Here is a 12,628-nt window from a genome sequence, read left to right on the forward strand (position 1 = left end):
TAATTTCCCCTCTTTATCTGTTCCTGCTGATAGCTGATGTGGGGAACAAAAGCAAAAGAAAAAAAATTAAACTTCCTTACAACTTATAGCCCATTGACAAGTGCCTGAGATGGGTAGAGTGACCCTCCTCTAGGAGCTTAGCTGCCACAATGTTAATACTTGGCTAGCAGCAAAAGACAGCTTTAGCTTGACATTAGCCTGACTTCTAGGAGCCTATAAAAAATCTTTTGGAAACTTCTTTCCTCTCTATCCCCTAAAATATATGTCAGCAATCATACCCCAAGCATAGGGGCCACTGATATACATCTGAAGGGTCTCATGACTAAGGATTTAGATAGACAGTAATGAATGACCTTCCCTAACAATAGCAAACACCTCCAGGTCCTGGAAACCTTATTCCAAAATTCCTCAGAGGGGCACCTGGGTGGCTCATTGGTAAAGGGTCTGCCTTTGGCTCAGGTCGTGCGTGATCCGGGGTCCTGGGATCAAGTTCCACTTGATCCCTGCCCAGCAGGGGAGTCTGCTTTTCCCCTTCCCCCAGCTAATGCTCTCTCTCTCTCTCTCACTCACTCTCTCTCTCTCTCTCTCTTTTAAATAAATAAATAAATAAATCTATCTTTTTAAAAAAAGATTTTTTAAAATTTAAAAAAATTTTTAATTAAAAAAATTTTTTTAAAGATTTTTAAATAAAATCTTTTTAAAAAATATTTTATTTATTTGACAGAGACAGTGAGAGAGGGAACACAAGCATGGGGAATGAGAGAGGTAGAAGCAGGTTTTCCACTGAGGAGAGAGCCCGAAGTGGGGCTCTATCCCAGGACCCTGGGATCATGACCTGAGCAGAAGGCAGATGCTTAATGACTGAGCCACCTAGCCGTCCCTCTAATAAATAAATAAAATCTTAAAAAACAAAACAAAACAAAATTCCTTAGAGACTTACGCTATCCCTAACCGGTTCCCTTCCAACTTGAAAGTATATAATGGGTCACTCCTCGGGACCTTATGACCTCATGACCAGAGACATTTCAAGAATTCTTTATTGACTCTTCATTCCCAAACCCCAACATTTTCACATCAATAGTGCTTCTATCTAGTTCCCAACCCAAACTCAAAAATATTTTGTTCACCCATCAGGACCAAATCTCAGTAGTTTTGATCTGCTTTTAGATTTTTAAATCCAGTCATTACAATGAAACAAATAACACTAAACACTGAGAAGTTACAGTGTTTCTAGACTCTCTCAAAACACTTATTTTTGCTCCTTATTTTATAATTCTTGCTTCCCAGATGGGATGGTAACTGGATGTAGCTGGTAACAGATTAGAAATCTGCCCTCAGTTTCTTTTTTTTTTTTTCATTAAAAAAAATAATTAAAACAACAACAACAACAACAAAGTTATAGGGGCGCCTGGGTGGCTGCCTCTGCCTTTGGCTCAGGTCATGATCCCAGGGTCCTCGGGGAGCCTGCTTCCTCCTCTCTCTCTGCCTGCCTGCCTCTCTGCCTACTTGTGATCTCTATCTGTCAAATAAATAAATAAAATCTTTGAAAAAAAAAAAACAAAGTTATACACATAGGTAGTTTAAAAGTAAAATAGCATGACCAAGGAAAGATTTCTCAAAAGGCACTAGTGATAACATATAAAATTGCTAAATTTGACTTCATCAAGATTTAAATCTGCTCAATAAAAAACACCTTTAAGAAAGTGAAAAGAGAAGCTACAGACTGGAAAATATATGGAATACATATTTCTGATTACAGGTATATAGAATATGTAAAGAACACTCACAATTCAATCATAAGAAGGTAAACTAACATAAGTAGGCAGAAGATGTGAGCACATACTTTCCAAAAGAAGATATTTGAATGGTCATTGATGGCCATAAAAAACACATGAAAAAGTATTCAATATCATATAAGGAAATATAACATTAAAATCACAATAAGACAATAAAACCACTACATATCCATTAGAATGACTAAAATTAAAATGACTGATGGTGCCCCTGGGTGGCTCCATCACCACTTTAATGGTGGCTCCATTAAAGCCTCTGCCTTCAGCTTGGGTCATGATCCCAGGGTCCTGGAATGGAGCCCCACATCTGGCATTCTGCTCAGTAGGGAGCCTGCTTCCTCCTCTCTCTCTCTGCCTGCCTCTCTGCCTACTTGTGATCTCTGTCAAATAGGTAAATAAAATCTTTTTAAAAAATAAATTAAATTAAGTTAAAATGACGGACAGCACCAAGTGCTGGTGAGTATATGAAGCAACAAGAACTCTTATTCACGGCTAGTGTGAATGTAAAATGGTATGCTAGTTTGAACAACTGGGAATTTTTTTTTTAAAGAGAATTTTCTTTTTAAAGATTTTATTTATTTATTTGACAGAGAGAGATCACAAGTAGACAGAGAGGCAGGCAGAGAGAGAGAGAGGGAAGCAGGCTCCCCGCTGAGCAGAGAGCCCGATGCGGGAATCGATCCCAGGACTCTGAGATCATGACCTGAGCCAAAGGCAGCGGCTTAACCCACTGAGCCACCCAGGTGCCCAAAGAGAATTTTCTTAAAGAGAATTTTTTTTTAAATAGAGTCCTGGGATCTTGACCTGAACTGAAGGCAGAGGCTTTAACCCACTGAGCCACCCAGATGCTCCCAATATATGCCATCTTGAGAGGCTTCCTTGATTTACCCAGACGAAATACAGAGTATAAAGTAAAAATCTTCAGAGCCAGCAGATTTCTCCTTTGAAAGTTTGCTCTTTTCCATGACCATAATCATCATTCTCAGTTCTAGTTCTCTCAGACCTAAATGACTGCAACCCTGAGATAGTCTTCATACCTCTAGTCCATCTCAGATATGGTCATAGATTCATGTTCCTTCAGTATCATTATCATTCCCCCAATCCCTGACCATGAGTGGCTCCTTATCTCTCACTAAAACAACTTTAAACTTCTTTGTCTTTTGTTTTTTTAAATTATATTTTGAAATATTTAAGTAACAAAATATGATAAAAATTAGAATCTACATGTATATGAAGTAAAAAAAAAAAAAAAAAGCTGACATATGTACCCCCAAATGTCATTACTGAGAATGTTGGGAGACAATTCTTCAAGGAATTCTTCTGACCAATTTTCGTTTAGATTATCTTTTCAAAGTTGTAACTCCTTTTGGATCAGACCTACTTCCCGACCAGGATAATAAAGAGAATGCCTCATTCTAGGACAAGATTGGGCAATGACTGGGTTTTCTCAAGCTTGGGGTTCCTCTGCAGGATGCAAACCCAATGTGTGAGCAGCACCTGGGCCCTCCACGTCCCCCCTGTGGGCTGAACACAAGGGAAACACAAAGGGCCTGAGTTTGTGTCATTAAATAAAATCCTTTGTTTCTGTCACAGGAGTCTAGTGATTTCTACCAGGATCCATGAATCTGGCACATGAAATTGTTAGCTTGCAAATACTGCAGAGTTTCTACAATTCTTAACATGAGGGAATTACTGTTCAGGTTGGAGTCCATCCTTTTCTTTTAGGTTCACAAGCACAGCACATAATTACATATATATACACACATAGTTTTCTTCCAGGAAATATGGACTACGTTTTGTTCTGACACTTTTTTCCAATGATAATTTGTCATTTTAAATGCTGAGTAATGTTTTATTTTATTAAAAAAAAGATTTTACCTATTTGAGAGACAGTGAGAGTGCGAGAGAGCTTGAGCAGGGGGAGGAAGAGATGGAGAGGGAGAGTCAGGGAAAGGATCCTGACACAGGGTCTCAATCCCAGGACCCCCAGGACCTCCAGGACCCCTGGTTCATGACTTGCGCCCAAGGCAAACAATTAACTGACTGAGCCACTCAGGCAACCTCTGAATGGTATAATATGATACAACATATGTAATTATTCCCCTATTTATAGATATGCAGATTTTTTCCTTTCTAACATTAGCAATCCTGTCCGTGTTTACTGCCCTGTAGAATGTCCCTGTCCCTACCCCATAATCACTGTAACATTTCCCCAGTACTCTGAAGTCAAGGATTTGTCTCACTCTTTCCTAATCATTTTAGATACTGGTCTGTTATTTGAATAACGTGTCTCTCTTCTCAGGATTTTATCAATCTACCTACTGCATTGTTTTATTATTTACTATTATTGCATTTGCTCTTTAAATAGAGTGTAAACTTCTTCATCTAATATTTATTCTGCGATCTCTCTTCCACTTCCATTATGTAGTGGCCTTTAAAATATGCAGACGTGTCATATATTTCAGACAGGAAAAAATGGTTTGTTTTGTCAATTAGCGAAATTTAGTCGATCTGATTCACTTTCCCCTTCCTTTTCTATTAACACTTTCCACTGAGATCTGTCCTTATTCATCCAAGTAACTACTGTTCAAGAGCCTACCTGCGCCAGGTGCCGAGTTCAGGGAGAGCGCTGAGATGCGCACCTGTACGAAGCTCACAATGACCACAACCGTTTCCTTTCTATATGGTTTGTCTCCCAGTCCTCCACTTTACTCTTATGAGGGAGACAAAATAACTTCCCCTCTACCCTTCTGGGTTTTTGGCTGCGACCCCTCCCCCCCAACACCCAATAAAAAGGTTAACGAGAAAAACAGTTTAATGACAGGTGTACCTCCTGTACACATGGGGAGATCCTTGAATGGCCCAGGCCAGCACCTGAAATACAATGTCAGCCTATCAGCAAATGAAGATGTTTGAGTTTGGGGAGCCCCGCCGGCGGGCGCGGGGGTTGTCAGGTGAAGCACGGTAACGAACGAGGACGCTGTTGTGCACATTTGTTGTTACCGTCTCACCGACCAGGAGCTTCGGGAGTGTGCAGTCCTTCGTCTCTTCCCGGGCGGCACCGCTACAAATGGAGATTTTCCTTGCAAACGTAAATGTTTCTTAAAAGGGGTAACTGGGGGCGCCTGGGTGGCTCAGTGGGTTAAGCCGCTGCCTTCGGCTCGGGTCATGATCTCAGGGTCCTGGGATCGAGTCCCGCATCGGGCTCTCTGCTCAGCGGGGAGCCTGCTTCTCCCTCTCTCTCTGCCTGCCTCTCTGCCTGCTTGTGATCTGTCTGTCAAATAAATTTAAAAAAAGGGGGGAAGGTAACTTTTACATGGTTTTCAGAGCTCCTGTCCCGTTTGTTAAAAAACAAAACGAAACAAAACCACCAGCCCAAACTCTCCTTACATCAAAGAGGCGCACTTGGGGCGGCATATTTTGCTCCCCTTCACGTTTGTTCCGGATGAGAGGTTGCGGGGCCCAGAGGCCTGTCCTTACAGTCAGTCTCGGGCGTCCTGCGGTCTCCTGGAGGTTTGCCCAGCCCCGCGGTGGAGGGGCTTGACGGGAGCCCTGCCCCCTGAGAGAACCTCCGGGGGCCCCCAAACCCGCCTCCCCCGCTTGCTCTTGGGGCTCCCGGCCTCTTTCAGGCGGGAACCCCATGTTTCGGGCTTCGCGGAAGACCGGACCCCTTGCCAGGCGCTCTCGCGACTGGAGGCACTTCCTGTTGCCGGTCGTTACCGGTTCCGGAGCAGCTGGCTGGGAGGGCGGGCGCCGGGTGGGAGAGGGGGAGAGAGGGGCTGGCGGTGAGTGCAGGGGCGGGGCGGGGGCGGTCTCCGTGGCTGGGCGGCCGCTGCGGCCAGGTGGGGGCGTGCGGAGGTGTGCGGGGAGCAGCGAGGGTGGAGGGCGGCCGTGGAGCACGCAGAGCGGCCACGACGCCGCGAAGCCGTGGAGATGGGATGCCCCTGAGCTGATGGACGCGGCTCTGAGCGCAGAGTGCGGGCCGGGACCCCGCGGTGGCGCCGGTTACCCGCAGGGCGCTCAGCCGGGGCGGGGCACGACACGCTTCTTCCAGGCTCCTGAGTCTCTTTGGGGGACACCACCCGGCGGGGTTCCTGGTGCCCGGCGGGGTCTCGTGCTGCGGGGCTGACCCGGGTTGGACCGGGGCTGGCCGCGGGCATGGCCCTCCCCAGGAGCGCCGACGGCCGGGAGTGCTGCTCACCGGTGCCTCGGTGTCTTTTCCATTCCTGTTCGCTCTGCGAGCCCTCGACTGTAGGACGGGCTTGGAAGAACAGACGTCGTCTTTGTTGTTGTTGAACGCGTTTCCAGGCACCACCCTCAGCGCCTGGGAATCTGTATTTCTGCCCCTGAAATGATGCTGGAACAGTCAGCCTGGCCCTGGTTTCCTGCCCAGGTGTCTCGGGTGTACTAGTTGGAGTTAAAGAAGAACATACTCCACTGGGTGACTGTTCCTGTTAAATACTGACTCATGAGATCTCTTCAATATGTATGTGTCTCTGTGAGCACCTGTGTGGTTGGCTTCTTTAGGTTTTTGACCTCCTCCAACCCATGCCTGCCCATGTTCTACATCCACATGGTTATTATTATTTTTTTTTTTTCAGAGTCCACATATAACAGAGAGACCATGTAGTTTTTTTCGTTTGCTTGTGTTTTAAGTAATCTTTACAGCCAACGAGGGGTTGGAACTCACGACCCAGAGATGAAGATTTGTAGGCTCCTTTGAGACAGCCAGGCACCCCAAGAGAAATGTTATAGTATTTGTCTTTCTCTGACTGATTTGGCTTAGCATAAAGCACTCAAGTTCAGCCTCATTGTCACAAATGGCGAGATTTCATTTTTTAAAAAAGAGCTGAGTAACATTCCATTTCTTTATACATGCATCCATCCATGGACACTTAGGTCGTTTCCTTGTCTTGGCTGTCATAAAGCTGCAGTGAACATGGGGGCACATATATCTTTACCAGTGTTTTTTTTTTTTCCTTGAATAAATACCCCGAATAAAATTGCAGGATCGTATACTTCTATTTTTAGTTTTTTGAGGAACTTCATACAGATTTCCACAGTGGCACCACTTTACTTTCCCACCAGCAGTGCATGAGGGCTTCCTTTTCTTCACGTCCTCGTCAACACTTGTTATTTCTTGTCTTTTTGATAATAGCTATTCTAACTGCTATCAGGGTATCTCCCTTTACAGTAACATAGGCTTATAAGGGCAGAGATCTTATCTCATTCTGCACTGTGTCCTCAGTACCTAGAATAGGGGCTTGGCACTAAAGGGGAAGAAAAAATTCTTCCTGTACCCTTTGTGGTCTCCCAGTTGGACTAAGAATTAAATTTAATGGAAACAGATTAACAGTAGAAAAGACCAGATGGAAGCCCAATAATGAACTCAAGACCTAAGGAAATGACCAAAGCAGGCAGTTTTTAAACTTTTCAGACAAAGAGATGATAAATCTGAGGATTTGACAGGACAAAGAAAACAACTTTGTGAGCTTCAGTTAGTAAGGAATTCTAAACAGAACTTGGGCTGGGGTGGTAGATTAGTAAACAGTAACATGGGGTCTAAATTTCCTATCTCTGGTGATAAGGATGTCTCCTTACCTCCTGGTACTGGGAAGGTACCTTTCACATGGGAGATTAATTTCCTGCTTTCAGGGGGACACAAAGGAGGTCTCAGTGTCCTTGCACCATCTGTCTTAAGTAACTTTTATTTAAAATAATCAGTCTACCATCGTGGTCCATTTTGGAGCAGCCTGCCCTTGTCTCTGTAGCACATAGCATTGTGCTCAGTAAGAACTTGTTGAACAAATCGATAAGAAGAAATAGGGAAAAAGTCCTTGGTATTATAGAACTTAGTCTCACAGAATTAAAGTCGTTTGAGGGATGCCTGGATGGCTCAGTTAAGTGTCTGCCTTTGGCTCAGGTCATGATTCTTGGTCTTGGGATCTAGTCTTGCAACATCAGTTTCCTTGCTCAGGCCCCCTTGTTTGGCAGGGAGCCTGCTTCTCCTCTGCCTCCCACACCCCCCCTGCTTGTGTGCACTCTCTCTGACCAAAAAAAAGAAAAAGAAAAAAAAAGTGGTTTGAAACACAGAGAACTGGATGTACCCTGAGGTGAGACCTTGATTAGGCTGTCCAATAAATAGGAATATAATGTGATCTACCTATGTAAAGTTTTCTAATTGCCACATTAAAAAAGTAAAAAGACAGGTGAAACTAATTTTAATAGCATATTTTATTTAAACTAGTATATCCAAAATATTAACATCTAATCAGTATAAAAATGAAATATCTTATATTCATATTTTATACTAAATCTTTAAAAGTGGATTTTTTTCTAGTTATTATAAATTTCAATTCAGTTTTCATTGAAAATACTTAATTATTGAGATTATACAAAATTTAAAATGTTAAAAGTAAGCTCACATACCCAAATTACACCAAACATAAAGGTTTTCCAATAACTGAATTATGTTTTAAAATTTAATTAAAATTAAATGAAATAAAATATGTAGTTTCTTATGGGGCACCTGGGTGGCTCAGTGGGTTAAGCCTCTGCCTTTGGTTCAGGTCATGATCTCAGGGTCCTGGGATCGAGCCCCACATCTGGCTCTCTGCTCAGTGAGGAGCCTGCTTCCCCCTCTCTGTCAAATAAATAAAAATCTTAAAAAAAAATAGTAGTTTCTTAGTTGCAAAGCCATATATACCTGATGACTACTGTACTGGACAGTGCAAATCTTGATCAAAAAGTCTCTGTTCATGGTTGGGTCGGGGCAAAGGAGTGGGTAGCACCACAAGTATGGGGGGCGGGGGGAAGAGGAAAGTCTTAAAAAATGCAGTGTAAGCTCATCTGAGAGCTTACGGACGGGGGGGCCCCAAGAGCAACTCTGGTCTTCAATAGTGAGGTGTGGCTTCCTAAAGCAGACGGATTCTTCAGCATGATTATCATTTAGAGCTTAGGTACTCTGGGAATCATTTTTTGCGGTAGGAGAAGGGTCTAGCAGTGCTGGTTATAAGCATCATCTCTATATAGACTCTTACTGCATATGGTGAGGAACAGTTACGGAAATCAGATTATTTTCCTACAGACCAGTTCTCAACTAGGAGTGATTCTGCCCCTCAAGGGGGCACTTACTCTCCCATTTAAAAAATGCTTGTCACAAGTAGGAGGTGTGGTAGCATCCAGAGGCTGGAAGCTGGGAATACCCCTAAATGCCCTGCCCTGCAGGGGACAGGGCACTCAAAGAAATGTCTGGCTAAAAATGTTAACAGAAGCAAGATGGAGAAACCTTGCTTTATATGATTTGAGGAAGAAAGACTGAGCAAGCTGATCCTTCATAACCTCAACATGACTCACTTGTGGGGTCAGTCAGGGGAGAACAGCTTGTTTTGTTGATGTCAAGATTTCTACTTGTGTTTTCACTGTTAATGGACTTTTTGGTTGTAAACAAATAATGTCATGCTCAGGATGAGAATGACCTGTTGGATAAAGATAGATACGCGCTGTGCTCATAAGATTCAGTGTACCTTGGGATAAGGAGCTCATCTGTTCTCCTTTGTATGGCTTGTATCCTGTGATCTAGGCTCAAGTATGATTGATGCCATTATTAGATTGTTACTCTCTTCTCTCTCCCTATCACCATCTCGATTTATCTTTGTTCTTTTCCCTGTATCCTTGTTCATTTTATTTTCTCCCTTTCCCTGATCTTATTCACCAATGCCGACAAATACCTCCTATAGCCCCCCCTCCCCCAGCACTTACTGTTTTCTCCCTTCAGAGCTGTTAGCTCCTCATTCAGAATCACCACTTCACCAGCATCCCCATCTGTGTCTAAGAGACGGGCCCCGTACACCCTTTAGGTGCCTCTTACAATCACAGCTGCACTAGTTCACAAAACTTCAAACTACAACTTCTTGCCTCCTTCAAAACAAAACAAAACCAAACCCTAATCTTTCCAAAAAGATGGAAGGAGCAACGCATATGCTTCTGACACAACTGTTTGAGAAACTGGGTTCTTCTAGAGCGGGTGCTGTGTGCTGAGGAAGGCTCTCTGCTAGACCCACGCGGCTGTAGCTGCCGTGTCTACCGTATTGCAGCTTCTCTTCTGGTAATCGTGGCTGTTTGAGCGCCCTCCCCAAGTCTTTCCTTTGGGCTTCTACACACTTACAGGACACCACCTGCCGCTTTTGGTACCAGCAACAACTCAGATCTTTAACCTCATGCCTCCTTGCCTGTACCTGCTTTTATCCCAGGTTTCTCTCGCCTGCAGCACTCCAGGCTGTGTCTGGCCCCATATATTTCTGTTCCTGCCTCTGTTATCAGATGGTGGACACCGTGGTGGCAATTTGGAATCAACACCAAACCTAAAAAAGGGTAGCACGGTCTGTCTCAGTGCTCCAAACTAATCTTCACTAGCCTTTGAAGGTATACAACTTGAAGACTAGAACAGTATTCAAAACTATCTGAGTAGAATGTTCTAGCATATAGAGGGTAAAGGAAAATCAGTAGGTCATGTCTTTATCAATCTTAGGAAACCTAATCTTTTGGGAGCCAAAATGATCTTTCTTACCATTGCAGAAGCATCTCTAAATTTAAGAAGGGATCATATCATAAATAGGAGCTTTTCTTTTACAGAGACTATGAACAGCTTCTATGCTTCTCAGCAAGACAAAAAGTAAAGGGGGAAACGCTATCACTCAGCACTGAGCTTTATTTTTAAAATAAGGATGTTTCTAATATTAAAGATTTAATACTTTTGTCTTCATGACCATTAAAAAATCTTTTGTTTCAAATGCTTTGAAATATGGCTCAGATAATTATAAGTCATAAAAACAAGTAGGAGTATGAAACTTGATGTTTTAAAATTTTCTACCAGTTGATCTAGACATTCAGAATAAACTTACATTTTCTTTTAAAGCAGCATTACATTCAAAATATGTAAAAGTTCAGTTTATGGTGTTGGTTCTCAAGAAGTTATTTAAGATTCATCTTCCAATAGTAGTAAAGACAGAGAAATGACTGTGGTGGTTTAACTCCTCGGGCAGAAGCAAGTGTGTGTAATTCTTGTTCTCAGGAAGAGATTAGATCCCTTCCTGCTTGTTCTGGGGATGGCTGTTCCTAGAACCAGTGATTCACGGTTCCATGGTGGTGTACATTTGAATGTGCTGGGCCTCTGCTCACAATTTATGTCATTTTATAGTATTTTCAAACTAGGGATGTAAAACTGTTGCAAGTATATGAACTGCTAATACATTTCCAAGCCAAACAAAAAAATTGGATTGTTTATTAAACTCCTGAGAATCTCAGTTTCTTATCAGCATAGGTATCTGATGGGATGCTACTTTGTAAAGGTAGTTACACTCTTGTTTTAGAGATGAGGTAGTAATTTAAGCTTTCAATTTAGATTATTTGGTTATTATATTTACTTTAATAATCTTCAGTCATTCAGTTATAATACACTCCTTTTTTAAGGCTGGAAAAGTGCCATAAAGTTATTATTAAGTCCTTTTTTAGAGTGTATTTTATCTCCTGTTGCTACTACAGTCTCCTTAGGCTTCTCTTTTACTACCTTCCTGAACTCAGAATCACACAATATGTAAGCTGGAAGACATGTTACTGGTGATTGGTTAGACAGCAGCGTCCTTTAGAACTCTCTGCAATGATAAAAATGATCTGTGTCTGTGCTGTCCAGTTTAGTAGCTGCTACCTGCTTGTGATAAGGAACAGAATTCTCTACTTTGAGTGAATTTAATTTTAAATTTGCCCCACAGCCATGTGTGGGCACTGGCTACCAAACTGGACAGTGCAGTTTTGGACGAATCCCTCCCCATGTCTCTCAGTTTACAGGGACCTGAGACTCAGAAAAGGAGTGATTTATCCTCATTACGGTCATCTCCCTTCCCAGCAGCTTCTACGCATCACTCACTGCTTTCCTTTCCACTTGAATGTTTTCCTTACTCTGCTTCTTTTCTGATGGTTTCCTCTTTTTTAGCATTGGCAAACAAATTCCACAAAACGATTACACGCCCTGTGTTAGGCTATTGTATCAGTAGTGATGGGAAACAAATATATAGTACTGTTTGAGAAGCAGCTTTAACTTAATACAACAGACCTCTACTGTGTCTTCGACAGGGGGAAATGAGGGCAGAGGAAAATGCGAATGCTTTGCCTAATGTCATACACAGAATAGTCAAGTAAAAAAGAAAACTGAGAAGCAGAATTCACTATCTTTCAACCAAGAAACATTGTTATTTTGGGCTGCAAGTGAGCAGTCTTGTCAACAGACAAGGGTTTCTGAAATAACTTTAAATGCTTCCTAAGAAACTGAACTAATTTAGAAAGAAAAGGAAATCTTCTCAGATAGATTCTCTGGTGCCAGAGAAATGTTCCATGATGACTGAAGCTTTGCCTGCATTCAGGATACTCAGTCCCTAAGGCAGATTCTCTGGTAACTAAGGAGACCTGAGTAGCTAAAGAATTTCTGTTACTTCACCATCTTAGTAGAGCTTATGTGCTGTATGAATTCTTTGATGTCTGATCAGGGCTGAACTTACACGGAAGGGCCTCCCACACTCATCACATTCATAGGGTTTTTCACCTGTGTGGATTCTCTGATGCTGAATAAGACCTGTGCGCCCACTAAAATCTTTCCCACATTCTTCACATTTATAGGGTTTCACTCCAGTGTGCACTCTGTGGTGTCCAATGAGATGGGAGCGTTGAATGAAGGCTTTTCCACATTCATCGCATTTGTAGGGCTTTTCTCCAGTGTGAGTCCTTCTGTGCTTACTAAGGTCTGAGCTGTGACTGAAACTTTTCCCACAGTCCTCACATGC

The 12,628-nt window shown here is 42.7% G+C and overlaps 1 protein-coding gene across 1 annotated transcript in view; it reads right to left on the reverse strand.

The window, feature by feature from the left end:
- Nucleotides 1–12,628, reverse strand: part of LOC101692827 (zinc finger protein 850) — an 87,046-nt gene that overhangs the window by 39,443 nt on the left and 34,975 nt on the right. Inside the window, 1 exon segment of the mRNA XM_045073941.1 lies at nt 12,300–12,619. Within this exon segment, the coding sequence (XP_044929876.1) occupies nt 12,300–12,619 (320 nt within the window).

This window comes from Mustela putorius, unplaced genomic scaffold (assembly GCF_011764305.1).
Source record: "Mustela putorius furo isolate JIRA1106 unplaced genomic scaffold, ASM1176430v1.1 tig00537295_pilon_pilon_pilon, whole genome shotgun sequence".
In the NCBI taxonomy this organism is placed as follows: Eukaryota; Metazoa; Chordata; class Mammalia; order Carnivora; family Mustelidae; genus Mustela; species Mustela putorius.